Genomic DNA, 26,658 nt, shown 5'->3' with positions numbered 1-26,658 from the left:
GGTTTCTGCTTAAGAATGGACCTCTGGAACGAATTAAGTTTGTAACCGGAGGTCCCACTGTATTTGTGATTCTAAGGGCAGTGCTGTTTCCGTTGGTGTGGCAGTACTAAGAAGCCCGTGATTGGCGTGGGACCAAAAAGGAAATAATAGAAGACCCTGCAAAGTAGCAGCCAGAAATACATACACTGTAAACAGCACATTTTCCTGGATATCTATTCCTCTACTATTCAGCCCTTCAGTTCATTTCCCGTCTTTCTTTCAGCTCTCCAAAGTGTATTTGTCTTCCAACTCAGGTGTCTCTCATCTCTCTTGTCTTCTGTCCTTAGTTACTTGTGTGGTTCCCAGTTCGAGTTTCCCCACTCATCTAGCCTCTTGCTCCATTGCCCTGCATAGGCTTTTCCTTTTATTTTAAAGCCTCTGTTTAGCACTTAATTACTATCATTTTTAAGTGGTGTGCAGGCAACTCACAATTTACACTAGGGTTACATTTCACACTTCTGTGCATGTAACTGAAATTGCTTATATTGGGAGCACACTGGTGAGTCCTCCTGGCTCGCGAGGAGACCTCCCCAGGACATCCTCTTTGTGCTTTGGAGAGGGTTTTCTTGCAAGCCAGAGGCATAGTGGGCCTTTGCTGAGGCCTCCCGCCGGACAGCTGATGTGCAAGGTAGAGCAGCCGCCGCCGCTGCTTCCCCACGTCAACTGTGCAAGCCGCGCTGTCCCTGCGACTCGTGTGACTTGCGCAGCTGAGGTGTGGGGAAGCAGTGGCTGTTGATGCTTCTCTACCCCACATGTCAGCTGTTAGGTGGGAGGCCTTCGCAAAGCCTCACTGTGTCTTTGCCTTGCGAAGAGACCCTCCCCAGAGGGTCCCACCTCCCCCCAAAAAAAATCTCTGGTAACAGAGAATAAACATTTCTTGCATCCAGGGAAACAGTTTCTAGTTCATGAAAGCTTATGCCGCAGCAAAATTGTTAATTTTAAAGGTGCCACAGGATTGTTTGTTTTACCAACAAAGTAACATTTTTGAGGAACATATTTATTGTTGGCTGGGCAGAAAAAGAAATGTTTCCTTAATAAAACTAAAATAAAATCGCTCATTTCCTTGCTCTAAGTTTGTAGCATTAATTCCTCTCCCTACTAACTCTTTCCAGAGTGCACAAGAATATAAACGGCTGCCTGAATCTCTCTATCCTTACACATATAACCCTAAAATGAGTTTGAATATTAGTGGTATTCAAGATGACAGATTCTCAGATCGGCTAGATTCGTCTGAAAAAACAGGGAAGGATGATGAGGTATGGTAGAGGCAATTTGTGTGTGTGTGTGTGTTTTAAAATCATTATGGTAACCTTAACCTGGATGAATAAATAACAGAACAGTGAATGGCTTCCTGCAATTATTTTCACTTAGATTATGCTAATTCTGTAATGTAATAAATGCCAAAAGTTTCAATTTATTGTAGATATGGCAGTTAGTGTTCACAACATTATGAAAGTAAAAGGACTAAACTAATTGACTGCTATATGACCACATTCAGCTACTTGGAGGAAAGGCCAGAGCTTAATGGTAGAATATCTGTGGTGCATGTAGGTCAGCCCCAGAATCTCCAGGTAGGCTTGGGAAAGATCCCTGGAGATCTCTCTGTCAGTGTAGACCACAAGTGGGGACCCTCCATATGTTGTTTGCCTTCACCTTCACCTTTCCCCAGAATGGCCAGTGTTCAGGGGACATAGAAATTGCAGCCCAGACACATTTGGGGGCCATCGGTTCCCCATTCCTAGTGTAGACAATACAGTGGTACCTCGGGTTACAGACGCTTCAGGTTACAAATCCCGCTAACCCAGAAATAGTATCTGAGGTTAAGAACTTTACTTCAAGATGAGAACAGAAATCACACGGCGGCAGCAGGAGGCCCCATTAGCTAAAGTGGAACCTCAGGTTAAGAACTGTTTCAGGTTAAGAACGGCCCTCCAGAACGAATTACATTCATAACCCGAGGTACCACTGTACTGAACGAGATGAGCCATTGGTCTGACTTGGTATAAGGCAACTTCCTGTGTTAATGTCATAGTGACAACCTGGAAGTAGATTTACTTTTGTTGGACTGTTGAATATTTTTGTTGGGGTTATTAGTAAAGTTTGTATATAGTTCTCCTTGCATCAATAATGAACATGGGACAAATTGCCATACTTTTTCTGTTCTGAGATATGACTTGTGTAAGACCTGAACATCAACTGTTTCAGAAAATGTCGTTGGATACTAATGATATGGAAGATGTTGCTATGGATCAAGTGACTGAGGCAGTTTCTGTTGAAAAAGAGAATGCATCAAAAGGAGGTAACACTTCGTGTGCATTATTTTATGGTTTGGCGTCTACCATCCATTTTTGCCATATGCTGAAGATCCACTTCTTTACGCAGACCTTTTGGAACCCACCCTGTTCTTGTGGTTGTAATCTGTTTTTAATGTTGTATTTTTAATTTGTGTGACCCACCCCTGGGACCTTAGGATGAGGGGCAGAATTTTCAGTGAGTTCTTGAAATGTACGGAATATGGAAGGGCAAAGTATGCGTAACTAATCAGCAGTGAAGAAGGGGCCCACATGTCTTTTATTACATGGCATTTGACATATTTTAAGTAGAAAGAGCTGTTATTTATTTACATTTCTTTTGAACTCCAGTTTTAACACAGACACTGGAAATGAGGGAGAACTTTCAAAGGCAGCTACAGGAAATCATGACTGCAACATCACTAGCAAAGTTTCAAGGACAAAGAAAATCTTTGTCTAGGAATGGCTTTGACAATTCTCCGGCAACTCCAGATGGCCCTCGTTCTGTTCGTAATGGCCGTAGCCGAGTCTTGGAAGCCCTAAGGTACTATGTGACATCTTGAATTTCTCGGCTACCATCCTACGAAGCTACGCATAGGCAGCCAGAGGTGTCGTCTTAGGTTTTTACTACAGCTGCTTGTGTGACTGAATGACAAATTTCTAAACAGAAAAGTTACTTGTCTGATCAGCTGCGCAAGTGTCTGCAACAGAAACTTTAAATGCCAAGCTGTGAATGCAGTTCTCCCATGCTAGTGCACAGACTAAATTATCCCATTGACTGCATTATAACCTAAGTCCAGCTAACCTAAGCTTGTTCTAACCCAATATGTTTCATTACTGTTGCACAAGGTTAGGGACCCTACAGATATTGCTGGACTTCAAACTGCCAACAACTCCAGAAAAGCATAGCTGAAAACCAGGGCCATAGGTTTTCCAACTCTGCTGTACAGAGAACTCTATACTTATTAAAGCAGTGCACATCCTCATTGTTCATTTTGGTCCTTAGGCAGTCACACCAGGTAGCAATGGATGTCAACACAGAGCCATCACAGAGTGAACAGATTATTTGGGATGACCCCACTGCAAGAGAAGAGAGGGCAAGGCTTGCTAGTAACCTTCAGTGGCCCAGCAGCCCCTCACAGTGTTCTGAACAAATTCAACCTGTTGCAGTAAATGCTGGAGACCTCTCGCTTACAAAATCCTTTACCGATACGGAAATTGCTGAAATGGGTAAGAAGAGAAAACAGTGTGATTGAGTTGAAATAGCTGGTTTTCATGTTTAAAAAAATTCCCTGGATTTTGCTCACTTAAGACTGTAGATGTGCAGTTGTATTATAGAAGGTTTCCCTGTTTTTGTTTTGTTTTTAAGTGCTGCATGTCTGGGGGAAGTCTAGGTTAGAATTAAGCTCAGGCATATTTTCTATATATAATGAAGATTTCCTTTGTATAGTGGAGTCCTCAGTCGTGTGAGTCCCCACCACTGGTACAATGATAAGAATTCATAAACAGTTTTACCATCTGATGTACAATTATTATTATTTTTTGCTAGGCCCAATCTAATTGTTATGCAGTTTTGTTGTTACCAGGAATTGTGTATTCCAGTGTAGAGTAGTTTGTTGTCAGTTAACTATATACTTGCTTTGTGTCAGAGGATACCAATGATGATCCGTTTAAAAAACAACCCTTGCCTTTTTATTCATGTATATTTGAAACACCTTCCTCACACCAAATATTTAGGGGTAGGAAGGAGTTGAGAAATTGGCCTTAAGGATATGTCTGGAACAGAATATGGGGCAAAGGAAAGGTTGAAGCTGTCTTAAGTATCCAGGGATAGAAGGAGGGCTTGATCAACCAAATGTTCACTTGATAGAATTATGAATAAGAGATTTTTTATACTTTGTATGGTTTATGTGGCACTTCAAAAGCATTAAGGATACATGATAATTTTGTTCTACAGTTAGTTTCTTCTCACGTGTAGGCAAACACAGGCGACTCCCGATTTAGGCTCATCCGAATGATGTGTGATCACGCACACTTGCATTGCACTGAACCAGAAAGTAGCCCCAAAACATCACAAAAAGGGGTGGAGCGGGCTTACATGTGCTCTACCGACACGCATGGGGGTCTGGAACGGAACCCCTGTGTAAAACAAGGATTTTCTGTAAGTTTAGGCTGCAGTCTTGATCATTTATAGGCTATTTAAACCAACAGGGTTACATGTTTTGGAGGTTCTGATTTAAATAATACATTATTTTTTCTCTCCTTTTCATTTTCTGCTTGGCTTCCTTTGAGAACTGTTCAGTTTTATATTTGCCTGCTTTAGTGATTTGATGGGGTTTTTTTGCTTTGTAGAAATTGATGAACCTGCAAAAACAGATTGGGTTGAGGTCCCAAAGCTTCCAGGCTGTAGAAATCCAGAAATCCCTTTGAAAGAAGATAATCTGATCCCAACTCCGCTGGCTCCTGCCATTGCCTTTCCTTTGGCAAATCCTCCTGTGGCTCCTCAGCCAAAAACAAATGTATGCCTTATGACAGCATGCTGATTCATATATTAATATTTGCATTGAGAAGTTGTACTCCAGTGTTCGTTTGAACTTTCATTTGAAGTTGTTAGTAGTTTAATATTAACATACAGATAATAGATTGCAGCGGACAGTAAATATTTTATTCCCGTGGCTTCTTGGCAATTAATTTAAATCCCATATGCAACCTGCTTTTTCCTGCCAGTTCAAGAATAATGGAGAGGTTGAAGGAAATAGGAAGTACCTGTGATTTGTTCTGTTAAAATAATTTCATTATGGGGACTAGGAGTTCAGGAATGATTTTTGCAAAGATTTCAAGGGTCTGACATATTGGCTGAAATATCTGGAGGTATTTAATTTCATGTAGTGCTCATTGACTTTGTGCTACCTGCTAAATTACTGTATAATGCATATTTCCTATAGATCAAGCTCTGATACGTTCAGCTATACTTGATCAGAATAAATAGCTTCTACTGTATACCTTGCCATTTAGTAGAGACTTGGGCAAAGATATCGGAGTGATTTTTTAAAATAACAAATATGTAACTTAAGTCTCTCTAGGGGCTTATCATATATCTTTTATGAGAATGCGACTGAATTAAATTGTATGTGTGGACATGGATAATGGGACAGCTTCTGGGAATCAGTGACATCTTTTGTGCTTTCCTCTTTTCCCCAAACTTACCTTTTCAGGTCATTAGAGTAGACCAAATGACTACTGAAGAACCAAAAAAAGAGTACAGATTCCAGCTGTCTTCTGTTCGCCCTCAGGCACGGATTGATTATTACCATATGATTGAAGAGCTGGGTAAGAAATCGGTGACCAGAGCATACTGGAGCTCCATCTGGTGGTGGTGGTGTGTGGCTTAGAAAACACCTCATCACTTTCTATGTCTGACCTTCCTCTAGTAGGAATTGCTTGTAAAAATAACTATATTTAAAATCCATTCTTTAGGTGGAGTGGTGCTTGAGAAGCAGTGCTTTGACCCTAGGTGTACCCACACAATAGTGGGGCACCCTATTGGCAATGAGAAATTCTTGGCATCGATGGCAGCTGGAAAGTGGGTACTCCATTGCTCTTACCTGGATGCATGCAAAACAGTACAACGCTTTCTACCGGTACGGCATACTTTTAAGTAAATTTTAGTCTGTTTTAAAAACTCTTTTACTGTTGTATTTGTTTTTAAATGTGTGCCCTGCTTTTCCCCACATCTGTGTCACAAAGCAGCTTACAAAATGAAAACATACAATATACAAAATTCAAAACTTAAATATCAGAGATTAAAACATCAGAACACCATTGATGGTGCAAAGGCATAAATGAAGCTGATATAATTTACAGAAGCAGCATGTGGTCGGAAAGCAAATGATGTGGTCTGGGTCTGGGCAGTGTCTAGATGGGAAATTGTACATATTCTGCCTTGAGTTCCATGGAGTAAAGGCAGGGATATACATGAAGGGAAAACAATGAACCAAAATCTTGCCTCACCGCAATGTCTTAAATGACTGAATCCCACTTTAATTAGCTACTCCATGGATTTAAGCTGAGAATTCATTATTTAGGTTGAGTGGTGCTTGAACTTGGGTAATTTAAAAGCATACTTTCCCTTTAAAAAAATATCTCAAAGGCCACCCAGTATAAATGTTACATGTATTTTATTTGTTTATAAACTATAGGTTGCTTGTTTTTGGGATTTTTCTTGTTTCATGTTGTTGACTGAATTGCAGTGAATAAGAGACTTTCCACCCATTAGGAGGAAGATTTTGAATGGGGAAGTAATTCCATACTCAGTGCTGCATCTGAAATAACTGAATCCCAGAAGAATTTAGCAGTTGCAGCAATGAGGTGGAGGAAAATAATACAAAGACGGCGAGAGGAAGCTGGCATTACTGAGGTATTTTTCCTGAGGAGTAGTGGGGTTTTTGAAAGTAGCTCTCAGCTTTTTATTGATTGATTGATTGACACTTTGTGGCTGTAAAGAGAGATGCAATTCATTTTTATCTAATTTTTTAAAATTGAAAATATTCCTTTCCTGAACAAAATAAAGTGAATAAAGAAATAAAAAGGTATGTTCTATCACTATATAGTCAAGAGATGTACTTCAGTATAGTAAAACAGTATTCTGACTTACTAACGTTAAGCATTCTAACTTGTTAGACTACTTTTAGAAAATGTGTTGCTAAACTTACTTTGTAGCATTTTATACGTATGTGTTCATGTGTATTAATATTAATAGCTCTTATCTTTGTAGGGGGCATTTCGGGGTTGGAAAGTTATTTTGAATGTTGACCCAGCCAAGGAAGCAGGCTTCAAACGTCTTCTAGAGTCAGGTGGAGCAAAGGTATGTATTCTGTTCATTTGCCAGTATTGATGCCAGTGGGTGTTGAATTGCTGCTTTCTGCATAAGAACATAGTATCTTAAGATTTCGTATTCGATCAGAATGATGAATTGTTACAAAGCAAGGAACTGGTTGTGTCACCAGAAACTTTTTGTCCTGTGATGCAACACACATCCATTAAGCGTACTCCAATGTTATTTTTCCATTAATTTCAGTTAAAAGTATTGTAGTGTCTATTGTTCCAGATCCACTTGGGGGCGGGAGGAGAAATCAATCAGTATTTTTGTTTTACAAATAAGTATTATGTAAAAATTGAGCAAATAATTTAGGCAGGTGCGGGGAACCTTCGGCCTTCCTTATGTTGCTGAACTACAATTCCCATCATCACTATCCATGGCCGTGCTCACTGGGGCTGATGAGAGTTGTTGTTCAGTAACATCTGGAGGGTTAAAGGGTTATTCACACCTCTCTCCAGCTACTTAAACACAAACGTGTGTGTGTGGAGTTATCTATAACGACAATGGTTATTTTACCAACCTTTTTTCTATTTCAATCTCTCCAAGTTCATGTAACTAACAAAATGGCAAGAGATCTTTAAAAAAGTATTTGAAATAATAATAAACCAAGACTTAAAGCTAATATACTCATGATGGGGGGAAATGGAGGTTTGTTTGTGCCAAATTTGCAATTGTATTATATGTACAAACTCATATATGTATATGAGGGAGGAAATGGAAGAAACCATTGCAGAAAATGAGGTGGGGGAATAGGGCTAATAAAAATAATAATAATTTTCTGGTACTCAGTTGGCTAAATATGTGGGATTGATATGTCTGGTAAGCCCAAATATATTTCCTCCATAATTGCTATTAGATGAGTTGCATCCTGATTACTGCTTTAAATTGGAGAAATTGTTAAATACAAGGATTTAATAAGAAGGTACGATTGAATTCTCAATTGTTGGAAATACCTGGTATTCTGGAAAGCTGAATATTTTCAAGTAATGGGTGAACACCCTCTTAACAGAACAGGTAGATTTTTCTCTGTATAATTCAGACTAGGGTAGCCACTTGCTAGGTTCTCTGTGGCAAGTAATTTACTCACAGACCCCTCAATTCCCCATTCTCTCCTTAGCCATTGGCTCTTTGAGACTGGATACAAGACAGTGTGTGCACAGGCTCAAAAATAGTTTCGGAAGCTGCATGTGACATGGAGGACTACCACCCTTTGCACTGTGCTGTAATATTGTGCAGTATCAATGGCACTTGTCCAGCCAATTTCCTTCCTAGTATTCTGGGAGAGTGGAAAATATGTTCAGAGACAGGATAAGGTGTCAGAGGAACAGTCTCCTGGGGGCTTAGCCACGTGGAGATGTTGCACAACCACTGCACCCTATTTTGACAACGTAACAGTTAATATGTTCTCGATTTTGCATGCCACTTCCAGGACCATTCTGGAAGCTGCAAGCAGGGCTGGCGGTTCACCTTTTGAAATTCTGCTGGCAAGGCTAGTTTAAATGTTAATAGTACGCATGTACCATATATATAAGTAATTCAGTGTCTCTGTGTGTTTGAAATTACAGGTGCTGCCTGCTCATTCTGTCTCTGTGTTTAGAGAAGCCACCCATCTTTTTGCTGATTTTAACAAACTGAAGCCAGAGGATTTAAGAGTTAATTTAGGAGAGGCTTCTGCTCATGGAGTGAACTGCCTGAAGCCAGAATACATTGCTGACTATCTTATACAGGTCTGCATGCCAGTAGCACAATGTGACTTTTGTTACTTTTAAGAAAACTTGCCGCATCTCAAAAATCAAAGCTGTTGCAGCAACTATGTGCAGAATTTTGTGTGCCATGGGCAAGGATTAGGAAACCTGGGGCAATTCCCAGTGGCAGTAGTCAGCATGGCCAATGGTCGGAGATGATGTGAGTTATAAATCAGGAACACTGGGAGGACCACAGGTTTCCCATAAGGCCTTTCCCTTTGTATGACCAATGGGAAAGCTGTGTGTGTGGTGGTAGAAAAAGATAGAAAACCTGTTGCCTACCCAAGGCTATGGATTGTGCCTCAGGTGCAGAGATTGTGATGATTACATTGCTCTTGACCCATTTTCTTCAGCTTAAAACATGATATTTCAAGACAGGTGGATGTTGTCTTTTTCTTTGCCAGAGCTGGTTAGAACAAAAAACAAAAAGGGCTAGGTCTGTAGACAGGGCAGACTTTAGCCAGTATTCCTGCTGAAATGCTAGGGTAATAAGTAAGGAAAGAGAATGTCTGATAATGAATTCAAGGGTGTGAAAATTGAGAGGAAAACTTAAAAGTCAGAAGCATGTGTTCCTATTGTGGGTTGGAATGCATGTGTTGGTAACGGGCCTTAAGAATGTCCTAGGTAAGAGAAATGTGGGACTAGTGATGGTTTGGATCTTTAAAAAACTAAAATCTTGTTTTGAAGGAGCAACCACCTCAAATGGACGGTTATCGTTTGCTGGTATGAAGATAGACAGCAGCTTCTGGCAGAGAACATGAAACCGGGTTATCTTAGAAGCAGATATCTCCTGAAGAAACTCGCCTGATAAAGAAAGTCTGAGTATGTTGATACCTTAAAAATATTTTTTCAAATTTCTATTTATACTTGTTTTCTTTCCACATAAAAAGGTCATTAAATGTTTTTGTAATATTTTGTGTATATTGCTTTTAAAATGAAATTTGGTTGCTCAGAAACTAGACTCCACTGATTTTTGCTGCCAGGGTAAACTGGGTTGTTTGAATATTTTAAATTTATTCTTTTATTTTCTTAGTAGATTTATGTCCCTTTCTGTGGAGCCCAGTCAAGCTTCCCCATAGCATATTTTCATCCCTTTTCGGCTGCTTTTACATTTACTTCTAGAATAAAGGATGCTGGACTTAGTGTGAAGGTTGCTTCTGCTCAGCTGGAGGTCAGTGATGGAGGATTCCTCCAGTTATGGAGGCTGGACTTTCAGAACCTTCTACGTGTAGGAGCTCCCTCAGTTCTGGAATTTACAGCCTTCCTAATAAATTCTAGAAGCCAGGCACTTCAGTATATTGAATGAAATACAGTATGTTTAATAAGAAGCATAGGAGGGCATTTACTCTCAGTGCAGAACTTTTCTTAGCCCCTGCCCTATTCAGTTATTATTTGCATTCTGAGGCAACAAGAGACTGCTGGCCTTTAGCGCCTGCCCTCATACTTAATAATAATAATAATTTTATTTATACCCCACCCATCTGGCTGGGTTTCCCCAGCCACTCTGGGCAGCTTACAGCATATATAATTTTTTAAAAAAAACATCAGACATTAAATGTTTCCTGATTCTTGTGTTCTTCTGGCTTCCCATGGGCTAAGGGCAATAATCGACAGCAGCAAAACTGCTGTACTTTAGGCTGCCCATGTAGGTATCTCATTGCTGATTGCAGTAAACAGATGGAAAGCCAGGAGCCATTTGACAATGAGAGCAGAGCTAAAGGTGTGCCCTGGAAACTGCTTGCTACTCGCAGAGTAATGATTGAAAAAGGCTCAGCTAGTGCAACATGACACAGGTTTTGAGGGGAGGAAATAGCGTATTGTATCCCACTTTCCAAATGTTGCTGGGTAGAATGCTTCTGTTCAGGATTTCAGCTGTTCCATTCCACCACCACCCCTTCCTTAATTGTGCTCAGTCATCTTGGGTTTATTGGTAGTGAAATCAGCTTTCCCCCCTTAATATATTGATTTTCCATTGATTTCTTTTGGCAGCACTCTCTTCTGTCACCAGGGACATTTTCCCCCTAACCCCCCCTTTTTTGCTATTCTGCTGGAGAGGAAATGACCTGTTCATACTTTTAAGGTTCTTTCTACAAAATTTAAGATCTGTAAGCCACTCTCCCTCCTTCCTATGCAACCATCCAGATTCATTCTGCCAAGCAGCTCCTCTCAACATTCCATACCATTTATCCTAACTGGACTGTTGTTGGAGGGACTCCCCCCACCCCATAGACTACCTAACCACTGTGAGAACAAGATACTGCATTAGATGGATCTTTGGCCTGATCAACAGGGCTCTTACGTTCTTAAAGGAAAGTAGTGTCTCATTGTTCACAAGTCGCTATGTAGTTAGTATGACCAAGGGGTGTTAAGACACATGTTAACAATGGACAGTTCCTTATTTTAAACCAGAGATGGGGGACCTGTGACCTTACCCCCAATGTTGTTGGGATTCTAATTCTCATAAACACTAGAATGATCAACCAGCAAGGGATAGTAGGTGTGTGCCCCAGGAATATCTTGAGGACCACATGTTCCCCCATTCTGGATTTAAACATACACTTAAAAACAGTAGATCATACAAGAGGGATAACAAACAGTGTGAACATAAGTTTATTTCATTCAGGGAGTTTACAAAAAAAATATGATAATTGATCTTAAGTAATTTCCATGCAAAACCCAAAAAACCTTGTTAATACAATTAGAGCTGCACAGTTAATCACATAAAACCAGAAAGGGGATGCATAAAGATTGAAAACTCAACCATGCCTTCTTGCAAACTCCATTGTTACATGATCCATACATTTAAATAATGTTTTGTAAAGAAGCCTTCTATAGTAGTACCAAAATACTGTAATGAAAAAGTTGAATAAGGTGATAGAATCAGCCATCAGATGTTGGCCGATTAGTTATATGTTGTGCACTGCTATAGCACCTTCCATCAGGAAAACTCAAAAGCATTTTACAATGAAGTCTGCCTCACAACACCCCTGTGAGGTAGGGAAGCATTATCTTTACAGCCTAGAAAACAGAGGCACAACAAGACTTCCATCCACTCCTATGCCATACTTGCAGCAGACTTTGCTTTCATCCTTGCAATGGTTTGGGATCAGATTCTTTTCATTGATGTTCATGGACTTGCCTTTGGCAAGTATGTTAACATTTTAAATCGAAGCGAGTGGTCTATATACCAGCAACTTTTATGGTAATTCATATTCTACTAGAAATGTCAAACTTTTTTTAGTTCTTTAAGTTACTTTATATATATTTAGAAGTAACTAATCTTTCATTTTAGTAACCCCCATTTACCTAATCACAGCTTGAAGGCTCTGGAGGTTCATATTTGCAGAGATAATACACCATCCTAAAGTATTTCTTCCTATTGTTACTTTCCTCTGAGAACTATTCTACAGATTTGGCAGAATAGAAATGACAGAATTCTAAAGGTCTTATTACAGGTAGGGTGCACTTTTCAAATACTCTCTATATGAAGCTTCATATAGGGCCTGACAACACCCTATATATTTTTGTTTGCTACTTACGGGGAGTTTGTGGAGGATCATTAAAAATACAAGCCACCCACCCCTGCACATAGAGCTGGTATGATTTATTCTTCAGAATTTTCTGAATCCTCTATGAGCAATTCAAGTATTTTTATGCAGTTCCTTTTTAGTATCTGTGTTGTTTCAGACACATTAAATAAAAATGCAGTTTTGTAGCTGCATCAGTGCTTTGGGACAAGATTACCTCAAGGATGAAGTGAATCAATTCCTGGGCACTTTTATGTAGGTATTATGTAAAATAAGGATATTGCTTTCCAGGATAGAATTCTTTTAAATTTTGCACCTTTTAGTCTTACTCCCCAGGAAAGTTTCATTTAATGCTTACTATCACCTTTTCTTTACGTGGGCTCTTTTGAGCTAGTAAAACTATACAAAGAAGCCTACTCAATATGGCATATATTTTTGCACTTGGATTTTTGCCTACCTTGCTTTAAAAACAGCTTCATGAAAACTATCAGTTCTGACTCTATAGTTATCTAGGCCTAGGCACAGTTCATCCAAAATAATGCAGATTTTGTTTCACTCTTCTAACATTACTTGCAGCAGTCCACACTTTCAGCTATAACATGGATTATCAGGGATACAGCAGTCTAAGGCCTCATCACTAAACTTTTCCACATACAGGTCCCACTGAAGTCAAGTATTAAGAGTATATAGAAGACACTGTCTATGCAGACATGGCTTTAACAGTACAGCCTGACAGGTGGTGGTGGGAAGCTGAGGAATGACCCTGCTCACCTGATGCTAACATACTGGATCTCATATCTGAATGGGAGCCTATGCATGTAGAACCCAATACCTCCAAGTCCTTGGAGTAAAAATTGTGCTGTTTCGGCCTATGCAGGTTGGGCAATATGCACATAGTCTCCTATTCAAATGAGACTCCAAATATACAGGTATCAAGCAGATGCACCAGCAGTGCAAGGGCACTCATGACCCCCTAAAGTTTGAGAGCGCTGCTGTTAGAGCCATATCTGCATAAAGCTTGCATTGCAACCACACCATTATAGCATTTGTACAGAAGCCTCTGAAAGTGATGCAAAGGCTCTCAGGCACTCCTAATGCTTCCATGGAATGAACACCCACTCCATAGGATCTCTTCACCATGCATCACAGATGCATTAAAAATGATCCAACCATGTTTGGAATAAAAAGCTCTACCATCAACACACATTTCTTGTTATGCTATCAAAAGTCCAGATTAAAACCCTATTTTATTTAAGCCTGGCTTATTTGACCCTCACATTCCTTTCTTTGCATGAAGTTGGCTTTCAAGTGCTTTACTGAATAGGTTACAACTATTACGCCTGCTTTGAACAAGATGATGTCATGAACATTATAAAGTGTCAATAATGCAGTAATACAACTAAATATTTTTATGACCAATTACAAATATGGTGCATGTTCTGCCAAAAGTCAGTCTTACGTCCATTCACAGAATAGCTACCGGAACACAAATAGAAAATGGATTGCACGAGACCAGGTTTGATTTCAGGGATAGAAATGTTCCTATTGTGCTTGCTTCGGCAGCACATATACTAGAAATGTTCCTGTTGGGGTGTTTCTGAAATTTAGTGTGTGGCTGCTAGAAATAAAAAGCAGGGCCAGATTCTTCATGCTAATAACTAAAACTTCACCATGAAAGTTTACCAATAACGAACTGGCAACAGATGTCAAGAAAGAACCATTACTCACTTCCAATCTCGATATGCCTTAATCTTCCTTTCCTTTTAGCCTATGGATCATAAACTGTAAAGCAGTTCTATGACAGGATGTATCCCATCGTATAGGTAAAATAGGCATACATAAGGATCCAGCAACTTCATACAGCATTAAAGGTTAGTCACAGACTGCCTCTATGCATATCGGCCTACCAAGGAAGTAGGACTATACTTTGTCCTAAAAGCAATTCAGCAGTATGAAAAGAACTATATGCCATGTTTCTTTGAGCTGTCTCTTGGGTTTTGGAAAATATTTGTGACCTAAAGAGACAATTCAGGGGCCTAGTGCTTCAATGGCCTGATTTACACGTCATGTTAAACCTTAGTTAAAACTGGTTTATTGTGAATATGCTTTCTTTCCCCTCACATCTGCTGCTGCCAGGAAACAAACCAGGCCCTTGACTTTTCAAGATGCTTGAACCAATGAGTGGGGTTCGTTTCCCCAGAAATGCACTCTAAGCAGTAAGTTAAGAATCTTGGTTACTGCTCATTGTTTGCAGAGAAACAGGTAAGAACCCTAGGTGGTGACATCACAACAAACCAGACTGTGGCTTTCCCAGCAGCAGGAGTGGAGCTTTTCATAATTTTTCAGCATTGTGCACCAGTGTGCTGTACACTCACATTAAACCAGGGCTTGTTTTTAACAGTAGTTGAATGTGAGATGTGTACTGGGCCAATGGAATCAAGTTCTTCTATGTGAAATATTTCTCTTTGAGGCTTCAGACTCTTAAGGAATGGGCAGCCAACATGGTACCTCAAGATGCTGCTCCAGCTCCCATCAGTCCCAGCCAGCATGTCCAATGGCTACCCCAGATCTAGGACTTCAGAAGGCTGTCCAACTGGGATTAGTGGTTGTAATCAGCGGCCCTGATTACAAACCTCAGCACTTCTAGTTCCTCACCATAGCAAGCAATCAGCTTACTTGCTACTTCCCATTAGTTTGTGGTTTTTGTTAATAGTAGTATATGGGTGAGGTAGATAGTAACCAGACAAAGCTAAATGAAGATCACTCTTCATTAGCAACAGCTGCTTTGAAGTCCCAATTCTGTGCACATCTACTCAGAAGTAAGCCACGCTGAGTTCAATGGAACTTACTCCCATGTCATGTATAAAAAATTGCAGCCTCGAGTTTCAACTTCATGATCATTTATCAGCTTTGCCATGCTCAGTTTAAATGACATAGCATCATAACTAAATGTACAGATTCATTAGACTCCAGAAGCCATGTACATTGCCATGTATTATATTTATTAATGTTACAATGTTATCTTGCTTTGTCGACCATGCCCAAGAACTCAAGTGAAGGTACAAAGGACAGCTTCATCCTACTCTAACATACAGTATATTAAAACTTGATTCATGTGTAGTAACAACCTTCATAAAATGCCAAAGTTGCGATTTTAAGTTTTTGCTATGTCATTAAGTGACATACATATACACATAATCTTTAGCTTTAATACCCTGCCAATGTTTTGTTGGCGAAGAAATACACTTTGAGGAAGATACACAACTCAATGGTGTCAGCTGTAGATTTACTTCAGTGATATGGACATCTAGTGGCCTAGCTTTACATCTATACAAAAGGCAACTATTTAGTAGCGTTTTCTTTCAATTATGCCAAGCAATTCTTTGATCACGAAGCCAATGCAATTCTAGGCAGAAGGGGAAAGTTCGTTACCCAGAATATTAATCATTTCACATCATAGCCAGTCGTCAATTGCAAAGTCACCCCATGTTTATAACTAAAGCTGTTTCCTATGAATGTATTTTACCTACCCATCTCACAAAGCTGTATGCTCTGAGGATGTCTGAATTCCTGCTCAAGAGTCAAGAAAGCAACAGGACTCTTGAAAAGACACAGTAGCAGCAGCAGCCACATCAAGATTTAGATGAGAAGAAAATTTAGGGAGTATTACCTTCTGTACCCCAGGTATCTCTTTGGGAGTTGGTTTGAATTCTATTCACGATCAGTGTCATACTGTACAGTAAAGCACAAATCTTAGCATATAAGTGTTATTGTACTAGTATCTCTCCAAATGTCACACAGCTGGTCAGAAGACTGATCTTTGACTGAAGTTTTCACTAAATCTTTGGGCAACAGACAAAAAACTCATAAGTGCAACACATTTCCAGAATATTTCCATGTTTCAACCAGTAAGAAACCACAACAAATGACATTTTTCACTAGACATATAATTACTTCCATCCTGCAAATACAATAGTGTGTGCGACCAACAGCTGATACTTGCCATAATACATTGTTAAGGTTAAGTATACGGCTTGAATTTTTCAAAAATGAGCTCCACAGACTAGGGGCGCATAGACATTTGTTGGCCATTGAATGCAAATCTACAGAAATCCTAGTCACTTGAAAATAAAGAAAAAATAATGTATGGATAGTCTGCATAATCCATACTGCTACTTGACTATGCTGCAATTTCTCAAGCCAAAAAAGGCATTTTTTTAAAAAATAAAAGAGTTTACATAGATGAAACCAGTTAATATACGCAGACTAGTGTCCCTACCTAAGTTTTCTATCTGGATGGATATTTATTTTCTGGAAACCTAAATTGAAACAAAACCCAAACAAACAGCTCAACACTACACTGCATATTTTTCAAAGTGGTATATGCTAGAGGTTCCTAGTAAGTTATGGCTACATATGAAAGGATGGAATAATAAATGGGGGCACAGGACAAATTGCTCATTTAAGGTCACTTAAATTTGTCATTTAGAATAAATCAGAACCCAGATGGCTGACTTCTGCAGGATTTCTGAGAGGAATCCAGTAGAGCTGGTTTCGAGTTTCAGATGGCCACTAAAGAGTTGTAACCTTTTCCAGAAGTTGTGATCCACATGGTGTCCACAATGAGTGCAGCAAGTCTGAGGTAGTCAACCCTTACGAAGGCTCAGTATCTGAACATAAAAAAATTTGAAATAACCACTGGCTGCCGATAGCTTTTGCAGAGTAATCAAAACACTGGGGACTCTTGTTCGACCAGTTACATTAATTTCCCTCATATCCAAAAGCAGTGTCAGATGTACCAATTAAGCATACTTCCATAGAGCAAATCACTTACGTCAAAGAGGTCTGCACTTGTTGCAGTAGATCCAGCAGATATAAGACGGCATGTTCATAATAGGTGGTTTAGTTACCTTAGACTGGAAAGGTATCAAATAACCATTCCTTAATTGTAATGTGTGTACAGCTTTACTGATCCCCAAGCACAGCATATTGGTTGTCTAGCTGAAGTTTAGTTGCCTGGGATTTTGAAACCTCATCCCTACCTCTAGTTTTGTGTTTTACTACTTCAAAGCTCTTCTCCATTTCTTTATCCCTAAGGGAAAATAAATGTAATCAGTAACTGTCTTACACACACTTGCCCCTTAGTAATATTATTTCAATAACACTAGTTTTGGTTGCAAAGTTCCATGGCTAGGGCCACTGACAGAATGGATATATGGCCCAGAACCCAGGGGGCTATTGTAGGCAGAGTCAAGAGCTTCTGCATGTTAAGTGGGATATTTCTTTGAACACAAAACCTCAATGGCATTAACACAAACTGCTTTCAAAACACCACCAGCAGATTATCTTCTGTTCAAAGCTATGCTGGAGTGTGTGTTAGTGGTAGAGTTTGCTGAACTGTGGCCATAAACAAACATGCTACTTCACGCTCCCAGAGGTTTGAACACTGCAATACCATAACAATTGTAAATATTTTAATGTCCCAGTGAATGTGGCACCCAGTAACTGTTCCAAAGCATTGGCCTAGATTCAAAAAAACCGCATAACTAGTTCTGCATGCCCAAGAGAGGTTTGAAGGAAAGCCTCTTTTGAAATGGGGTGCTCAGGTTTCATAAACAGTTTGTGATATGGCATTGGGTGTATGTGTGTGTCTGACAGTCAAAGAAAAGCCTTCCACAAAGCACGCCCAAGGCCTTGGGAGCCCTTAAAGTAGCTCTCAGGATCAGTCACAATCACAATCTCAGGGTTAGTGAGAGATTGTGATGAATGTCCTGCAAATGCCATCTTTGTTAACATACTTTGTTCCACAGGCAGACAAAATTGCAACAGGGCTTAACTTGTAGTTTAGCCGAGCAAGTCAACTCTGAGGCATAACATTATTTCTTCTGCTGAGATAAGAAAAGCACTGAAGTCCTGCAAATGGCACACTGAATTTAAGATCCACACAGGACTGTGATTTGTTATGTGGAATTGGCACACATCATGCCTTTCAACATTCTACCATCCAACCCCTCGGAACACTTTCCTGTAAAACAAATAAAAGCCTCTTGACCAAACTTATGCAGGCAGTGCTCCTAGAATAACATATCTGCAATTAAAATCCACTTGCTTCTTCTGGTGCAAATAACACCACAAACTTGTTTATGGTCTCAGTGGACAGGTTTATGAAGCTTTGAACCAATGATTAGGGGGGAAAGAGATTTTAAAGCAGATGTGCAGAGTCCTATTACTATACTTACTTTCTAGTATCTACATGCTTGGCAGTGGCCTGCAACGATGGGAATTGTGTATCACTATAAATCTCTGGGGGTCCTTGTGGCACTTTCCTTGTTCTAGTTTCTCTTGCTCCGGGTGGCCTATATACTCCACTGGACTGGACTGGCTCTGGGGTTTCTGCAAATAAGACAGAAAGAGCATTAGAAATAGTCATGTGTAATTACATTAGTATGAATGACTCTGCTGTTTTTTAACCATCTTGGTATACTTCGATTATTAGATGAACCTGTTATAATATTCCAGTTTAATATATTCAGTCTGGATTTAAACAATCATCTGGTATAGAGGAGTGCTGCTAGCAGGCAACATATAATCAAAGCTAATTTAAAAAAATATTCCAACTGCTTTTTTCAGGAGTAATGATAAATCATGGTTTGTTGTTACATCAATGTTCTCTCTCCTTCAAGAGATGGGTGGAACCTGAAACTTCTATTTTCAGTTCAGAGCAAACTATTGTCTCCCTGCTTTTGCCAAATATGAAAACTGATACCTTACAGAAATTAGCTCACAAACTGGGATATCAGACACAGTGAGAAATGTGGTTTATTCCAAACTACAAATGGAAACTTCAAATTTCCTCTTTTTTGAGTGAAAAAAGGAAGGCAAGGGGAAGTACACGAATCCACCTAAATGTTGTGTGGTGCTGTGTATGGCAAGCCGCTTCCTGTTCTTTTTCTTTTTTTTTAATTAGCCACATCAAGAAAATATTTATTAGTATACATCAGCATTCGAAAACAGCTCGGCGCCAGTCACATTTTGTGACTGGCAACCGGCCTTTTTCGACTGGAGAAGCCACACTGCCAAGCAAATCACCTGGTGTGCAGGGTAGCGTGGCAGCAAAAAAGAAAGTGCTCAAACCCCAGGTCCCAGGAGCTACATGGTGCCTAGCTTTCCTATCCCAGTTTCTAACACTGGACATAAGGGCACCTTGTCTGTGCATGAGAAAAACAAATTTTTGCACATCCTTTTTAAGCAGAGGCAAATACAACTATGTATACTACCAAGGTAAGCAACAGTAATCTTATGGACTGCTTTCACTATCTCCCTGTAATACTATGATTTTCCTCTCAAATGAAGAAATGTTTAACAAATAGTAACTGTTAGGAATTCTGGCACCTAGGCAGCTTGAATTTTTCTTTTAGCTCTTGGTATTAATACTGTACAGCAGGAACAACACCCTACACCTATTGAGCGATGGCTATACTGCATCACACACACACACTACTTACCCTTGCATTGGTAAACAATGCTTTAATTTTAACAAACCAGATTACTTTCCCTCTCCTTAGTTCTGTCAACTTGTTTCACTTTTTCCATAGAAGACCAACCTTATTAATTTGTATGAATCATGCTACATAACACTGAGATGTTTGTATCCTGCAATTAAATTTTGAGAAGCAATGGGAAGCTCAAATAACAGAAAGCCCAATACAAGCCATTTCAATCAATATACCTTTAAAATAAACAGTGAAAAAACCAACAACTCACCAATAATTTCAGCAACAGGTGTCTGTGTAGGAGCAGATCTATTCCAAGGACCTGACAACTTATCCATACCCCCACCTGGTTCTTCACTGTTATCCCTTGGCTCTTCCCTCTTTTCACCATCTTCATCATCTTTTTCACTGAAATAAAAACGAAGGTGAAATACATGTTCATCATTTTCGTAAAGCAAGAATGTATGACACCATGCACATTTTGCATATTATGACATTAAGTACAGTTCTCCACCCTGTGTGAATATACAAAAGTATCAACAGTCTGGCAATTTAAAAAATGGGCCTGTAGTTAGGAAAGGAGGGACAAAGATTTAGAATTACACAACTCAAGGGATAGCAAAGGCAAATAATTCCAATATAATTCTGCCCGTATCTGTTTTAAGAGACATGCTTAAACAGCATATTACCCAGCAAAAGGAAGTGCAGTAGACAACCACAGTTTAGTTCCTTAGGTTTGACAATTACTGAGAAGTGACAGAACACCCATAAACATGTTTAAAGTATTCAAGTGCTTTCTAAGCCATACAAAGCAGCAGAACTTCAAGGAAACATTTTATAAAAGTGGCTAAGATGCACAGATAGATTGTGCTGATCGCTTCAAGCCATTCTGTGGCAAGTCTAGGGATATGTCTTTGTTAGTGCCTTTTCTTCAGCTATTAAGCTGTTGTATGTTAGGCTGAAATAACTCATGAGGCTGCAAGTAATATCTCTATCAGTGAGGCACATTCAGAAAGTTGATGAGTACAATTATATTTTAACAAGTGTGTCTTTTTAAGACAGTAATACCTAATTTGCATGGAGTGAACTCTGAGACCACTGTAGTCAATTACTTCTTCTTGCTCAAATTCCTTCCACTCATCCTCCTCCTGTAAGAGAAACAAACATTATGTAGACTCATTATCTGCTCTTAACAGAAGGCAACCAGCACAATAAGCTCTAAAATTATTGTGTAATATAAAAAACAAAAACAAAAAATTAAATTGTACAATAGTAAAAAAAACCCCTCACAGAATGCAAATATCTCTATTTCTTTGCAATGAAGTAAACAATGCCTACTTTAGGAGCACATAATACATTTCAAGTTTCCAGAGAATTTCACATACATTTCTTATTTCTAATTAATATACATGATTACCTCAATTCTAACATATTAGCTTAAGGTAGTAAAGAAGAGTGCATATAACTTGTGTTTCTGCCTAAGCATTTTGTTTTTATTATCCAACCTGGCCCTATTGGAATAGACTTTAATAACACTTTGCACTTATTTCCTAATATATTCAAGCCTCTTCATGGCAGGCATGATTACAGTGTACGATGTGTGCAAGTGTGGGTTCATACACTAGTGAAGTTTCCCCATGATGCAGTGGAATCCTTGAGTCTACAGGAAATAGTTTGGATCCAAAGACCCCACAGTTTAGCTTGAGGAAGAGGTGGTGGGAAAATAGGCTGCTCTTGGCTCTCTGGAGTTAGCTTTTTGAGGACTAGAGATAGTGGAGAGAAAATTGGCAACAACACCCTCTCATGCAAGTGGAAGGGCTTTCCACTTTGGATCCATGCCACTGTGTTCCTTTAAATTTCTGCCATCTATTAAGCAGAGGATTAAATTTCAGCTGGAAAGTTATTATCTACGGCCAACAGATCTTACCCAAGAAGAAAATACTGATCTGAAAAGTATTTGCTAACAGGAAATCTACACTCCTATCTTTCCAAAAAAATGAGACACAGATGGACAGCATTCTAGACTGGTAACTTGTAGTCCATCAAAGCAACACTCTTTCAGTAGATGGGTCCATCTTTTATTACCTATACAATGGTACCTCGGGTTAAGTAATTAATTCGTTCTGGAGGTCCGTTCTTAACCTGAAACTGTTCTTAACCTGAAGCACCACTTTAGCTAATGGGGCCTCCTGCGGCCACCGGAGCACGATTTCTGTTCTCATCCTGAAGCAAAGTTCTTAACCCGAGGTAATATTTCTGGGTTAGCGGAGTCTGTAACCTGAAGCGTATGTAACCCGAGGCACCACTGTATACTCATACCAATTATTCTTATAGTGCTCATGCTTATGTAGCCAAAGCACCACCACCAAAGCACATTGGCAGATCAGAGTAACTTTGATGTATGGGTATGTACCAAAAAATCTATAGGGAAAAACAGGTGGACCCCAAAGAAGCACCCTGAGTTGCACAGAACATTGTGAGAGAAGGGAAAGAACCTAACAGCACCTCCCCATTAGAAAATATTGCAACTTTTTTTGGGGGGTGGGGGGTTAGCCTAGAGAAAAGACACATGAGGTGACATGGTGTAAATCTGAAAAACTGCATGGCATAGACAATTTCTCACTCTCTGAAAACTCGTGGACATCCAGTGAAGCTGAATTAGGGACAGCTAAAGTATTCCTTCATGCAGTGTATAGTATAAACTAATTGGTTCCCACAGGAGGCAAGTGATGGCCACCAACTTAAATAGCTTAAATAAGGATTGGACCAATTAAAAGAGAATAAGGCTAGCAATGGCTACTAGCTGTGATTGCTCTGCCTCCATTCTTGGAGGCAAGAATGCTTCTGAACACCAGTTGCTGGAAGCCACAGGAGGAGAGAAAGTGCTCTTGTGCTTGGATCCTGTTTGCTGGTTTCCTATAGGAACCTGGTTGGCCAGTTTGAGAACAGTATGCTGGACGAGGTGGGTCTTTGTCCTGATTTAGCAGGCTCTTCTAAAGAGGTGGATATAGGATAGAGTGGCTTGAACAGGAGACAACACACACACACACACATATATATTAAAGGACAGAAAGAAGCATCTGATTGCTTGGACAGGCCTCCTGGTTCACACGGAAAATCTGTTTTTCAGTGTCCCCAGGGACAGAAGACAGCTGCTCAGTGTTGGGGGAGAAGGGATTGAAAGAGACCAAAAAAACATTCCATACCACATCATTTTGTTGCAGCCCCACCTATGGCTCCCTAATGTGGATTTCTCACCAAACTTATTCCCTCATCTTCAAAAATCATTGCAATGTTGTCCAAACATTTGATCTAGAATCACTGCATTAGGTTAAGAACAGCCTGCTGAGTCAGGCGAATGGGCTGTCTAGTCCAGCATCCTATTCTCACAGTGGCCACCCAACCACAAGAAGGTGAGCCTCAATGTGACAATGGCCAAGTAGAATATTAGAGATATATTAAAAAAACACCACCTCTGCCCTGTCCTTGAGGAGCTTTATGAAAACTGCAGTGTCTCAAATATTGAAAGCTACTGACCAGATAAAACAAGGATGCAGCATTGTGTGTAAAAACCTCATGTGCCAGTGAGATCTGTTTAATCCATGTTACACAGCTCCAATGCAACTGAATGAAGTACTTCGGGAACCATTTTTGGAAGGCAATGAAAAGCCCCGGAAGAAGTTGCATTACCATGTTACTTCTTCTACGGCTGAAGGTAAGCACTCAGTGGCACGACTGGACGATTACACAGGAAAAAAAATTATCCCTGCCTGCCAGCATGAAGGCACAGCTCAAGGGAGAGAGCCACGGCCTCAGTTACTACGGACATGCCTCAAATGAACAGAGGCGGCTGGGAACAAAGCAGTTTATGCAAACTCCGGCGCCGTTACAAAAGAGCTAGAACATGCCGGGGGTTGCGTGGGTGGGGGCGCAAGACGACTATTTCAAGCCCATTGATTTGGGTTCCACATCGGGCATCTACTTATCGCTAAATACGAGAGTCCTAAACTCTGCCCTCGTTCCACCCCCCACCCCATCCGCCGGGAGGGTCATGGAGTGACCGATGGGTGCGACTTCCACGCGCCCCACGCCAAGGCCACGGCGGCCGGGCTGACCCCGCAGAGGCGCCCTCTGCTGACAGGAAGTCACCAACGCCCACAGGAAGCAGATAATTCCCTACTTCTCTCTCTCTCACCGCCATCCCCCCCCCACGCCGCCCCATGACTGGTCATGCTGGAACCCACCCGGCTCAGACCCGCACCCGCCTGCTCACCTTAATCCCCCCCTTCGTCGCGGCGGCGTTGGCATTGGAGGCCGTCCCGGAGCCGCCCTCGCCCTGCCGGCTCCCCCCGCCCCCACCCCCGCCAGAAGCGTTGGCAGGGGCGTTGTGCGAGGCAGCCGAGGAGGCGGCCGTTGCCGAGGCGGCCCCCCGGCTGCTCTTCTCTTTCCGCTTCTTCTTGTCCCGCTTCGCGAAAAAGTCGTCCAAGCTCCTTTCCTCAGTCTCGGCCATGGCGGCGGCGGCGGCTCCTCGCGCTCCGGTTCAAACCGGTTGCGGCTGACGGGACGTGTCTTCCTCGCGCCTGACGGCGGTTGGGCGCCTACCAAGCCGACGCGCTGCGCCGGGGGAGTGAGGGAGGGAAGGCGAGCGAGCGACCCCCTCACAGGTGCCCACCAATAGCAGCCCTCACGTGCGCCTCAACGGGGGTGGCAGTCGCTGGCCCCTTCCGCGGGAGGCGAATGGTACAGTCCTCAAACCGCCAGCTGCCCGCGCGCCGGACGCCTCTCTCTCCCTCCTCAGCTCACGCGGCGGCGGCGGCGGCGGCAGCTTCCGCTCTCCACGTTGGTGGCCGCCGCTTGACACAGCCAAAGGAAAAGTGGGGGCGAGGGAAGATCGGAGGGGGAGGCGGAGCCAAGCGGCAAGAGCTTTTTCTAACGTGGCACCTTATTGGGCATGGCGGCGCAGAGGCGGGAGGCCGCGCGCGCCTCCTTCCGCCGGGGCCAACCCGCCCAAAGGGAACAAACGGCCCGGGAGCCAATGAGAGGCAAAGGAGGCCTGGGTGACGAGCTTTGGGTGCGGCAGAAGCGTCAACAGCCCCGTTTGTGATTGGCCCGGCGGCCCGGAATGTGGGAGGAGAGAGAAGGCGGAGGGAGTGCGCTTGCGCGAAGTCGACGCCTTTGGGCGCTCCGGGAGTGACGAGGCAGTACAGCGCGAGCAGATGTTCGTTAGGGGCCAGGCTTTGATCTCTGTTGTTTCTGCTCTCCCTCAGCGCAGAGATAGCGGGCCTTGGTTCTGCGCGCGCTTTTTTTACTCGCCGTCCTTCTGAGGGGGCGCGTTGAGTCGTCGAGATGCTGCCGCCCTTCTGACGGGATTCGGCAGCTGCACCCGACAGGCAGAAACGCAACCGGTGTAGCTGCGCCCCTTGCCTCTTGTGAGGGAGAAAAACCTCACCTGCGGAGTTGGCTTATTTAGGGTATTTATATCCTGCTCCTCAGCCAAAAAGACTCCCGCAGCGACTTATGAGGAATTAAAGCAATACGCTCCCTTACAATCTTAAAATGAAAAAGGAATACAACGCCCAAGAGGACAGGGGAAAATAAATCTCAAAAGTTTAAGCACCAATTTCTAGAGACAGTTGTTCCTGTGCTGACCAGCTGGCATAGTTAAGAGGCAGAAGGTGCCAGCAGAGCTGGGCCTCCTGCAAAGTGGATGCAATGAACCAACTTCCTCTCTTGCCCTGAGACAGGGTGATGGAATGCCTCTACCCAGGTGACAGTTGAGGGTGAGGAGGCCTGATGGAATGAGTTGCCATAAGATTGGAGAATTGTAGAGTTGGAAGGGGTCCCAAGGGTCATCTGGTTCAACTCCACTGAAGTTTTTTTAATAGAGGTTGAATGGCCATTGGTCAGGGATGCATTGCAGGGAGTTGGACCAGATTACATTAGATATTTGAAGATGGCTATCATATCTCCTCTCAGTCTCCGCTTTACCAGGCTGAATGTACCCAACTTCCTCAACCATTCCTCATAAGGCTTGATTTCCAGACCCTTGATCATCTTGGTCACCCTCTGCACACACTCTAGATCCTTAAATTATGGCGTCAAGAACAGGACACAGTACTCCAGGTGTTGTCTGACCAAGGTACTATGACTTCACACCATACATTGTTGATGTAGCCTGCAATAGCATTAGCTATTTTTACTGCTGCATCACACTGTTGACTCACATTAAACTTGTGGTCTACTTAGACTCCTAGATCCTTTTCATATGTACTTCTGGCAAGCCAGACACTATTGTGTGAAGGACTCAGTAGCCGCAAAAAGCCTGTAGGTTAATTAAATGTAGACTTGTTTAGTCTCAGTTCCAATTTAAGTGTGTCCTTGAAGTGTTTCCTGAAGTATAGATTTTTATCTAGGTAAAGGAAAAGCCCTGGACAAACAGTGAACCCATTACCAGTCCCAGCACCTAAGTTGAGTAAAGCTCCTCTGAGCAGGTGTGTAATATGCTATCTAAAGTGGCAGGTGAGGGCCAACCATGAATAAATTTACTTGAAATTAACACAGTAATCTTTGATATTTGCAAGTAAATTTACCGTTAATCCTTGTACTTTTTGTTCTGTTATGTAAGCAACACAAGGACAAAGCAGGACCACAAAAGGCAAGTCATAATGAAACAAAAAGCAACAA

General features: G+C 41.5%; 2 protein-coding genes and 1 long non-coding RNA gene across 8 annotated transcripts in view; 2 read left to right on the top strand and 1 right to left on the bottom strand.

Moving 5' to 3' along the window:
* TOPBP1 (DNA topoisomerase II binding protein 1) overlaps positions 1 to 9,866 on the top strand; it is a 28,411-nt gene extending 18,545 nt beyond the window's left edge. For all 4 annotated transcript variants that reach the window (XM_053409846.1, XM_053409847.1, XM_053409844.1 and 1 more), the window contains exons 18-28: positions 1,152 to 1,295; positions 2,245 to 2,338; positions 2,682 to 2,874; positions 3,337 to 3,560; positions 4,683 to 4,849; positions 5,546 to 5,660; positions 5,808 to 5,971; positions 6,607 to 6,747; positions 7,105 to 7,194; positions 8,775 to 8,936; positions 9,642 to 9,866. In XM_053409846.1, coding sequence (XP_053265821.1) covers positions 1,152 to 1,295; positions 2,245 to 2,338; positions 2,682 to 2,874; positions 3,337 to 3,560; positions 4,683 to 4,849; positions 5,546 to 5,660; positions 5,808 to 5,971; positions 6,607 to 6,747; positions 7,105 to 7,194; positions 8,775 to 8,936; positions 9,642 to 9,683 — 1,536 coding nt within the window. In that variant the 3' untranslated portion in view covers positions 9,684 to 9,866. The remainder of the gene's footprint in view (positions 1 to 1,151; positions 1,296 to 2,244; positions 2,339 to 2,681; positions 2,875 to 3,336; positions 3,561 to 4,682; positions 4,850 to 5,545; positions 5,661 to 5,807; positions 5,972 to 6,606; positions 6,748 to 7,104; positions 7,195 to 8,774; positions 8,937 to 9,641) is intronic.
* Positions 9,867 to 11,541: 1,675 nt separating this feature from the next.
* CDV3 (CDV3 homolog) lies at positions 11,542 to 24,819 on the bottom strand. 2 transcript variants are annotated; one of them, XM_053359261.1, is made up of 5 exons: positions 24,248 to 24,819; positions 21,043 to 21,122; positions 20,246 to 20,382; positions 18,721 to 18,874; positions 11,542 to 17,573 (listed from the first exon to the last, which is right to left on the bottom strand). In XM_053359261.1, the coding sequence occupies exons 1-5, from the start codon at positions 24,482 to 24,484 to the stop codon at positions 17,447 to 17,449; spliced, it is 735 nt and encodes a 244-aa protein (XP_053215236.1). In that variant the 5' UTR covers positions 24,485 to 24,819; the 3' UTR covers positions 11,542 to 17,446. The 2 variants fall into 2 exon arrangements, with proteins under 2 accessions (XP_053215236.1, XP_053215237.1); XM_053359262.1 differs by having other exon boundaries at positions 11,542 to 17,151.
* Positions 24,820 to 25,036: 217 nt separating this feature from the next.
* Positions 25,037 to 26,658, top strand: part of LOC128398316 (uncharacterized) — a 31,006-nt gene continuing 29,384 nt past the window's right edge. The window contains exon 1 of one of the 2 annotated variants that reach the window (XR_008327086.1): positions 25,037 to 25,754. This is a non-coding gene — a long non-coding RNA (uncharacterized LOC128398316). Of the gene's footprint in view, positions 26,114 to 26,658 lie in introns of both variants that reach the window. The other variant, XR_008327087.1, reaches the window with a different exon arrangement.

Source organism: Podarcis raffonei, chromosome 12 (genome assembly GCF_027172205.1).
Source record: "Podarcis raffonei isolate rPodRaf1 chromosome 12, rPodRaf1.pri, whole genome shotgun sequence".
NCBI classification, from domain to species: Eukaryota; Metazoa; Chordata; class Lepidosauria; order Squamata; family Lacertidae; genus Podarcis; species Podarcis raffonei.
The sequence above is the reverse complement of the archived record's forward strand: the minus strand, read 5'-3'. Positions and strand labels throughout refer to the sequence as shown.

What these genes read in the sequence shown, in the direction of transcription:
- CDV3 (XM_053359261.1), bottom strand. Translation starts at nt 24,484, where the DNA reads ATGGCCGAGACTGAGGAAAGGAGCTTGGACGACTTTTTCGCGAAGCGG. An exon ending in CGACGAAGGGGGGGATTAAG is followed by an intron (nt 21,123 to 24,247) that starts GTGAGCAGGCGG and finishes TTTCTCTTACAG; the next exon opens with GAGGAGGATGAGTGGAAGGA. An exon ending in AAGCATGTAGATACTAGAAA is followed by an intron (nt 17,574 to 18,720) that starts GTAAGTATAGTA and finishes ATTTTCCCTTAG; the next exon opens with GGATAAAGAAATGGAGAAGA.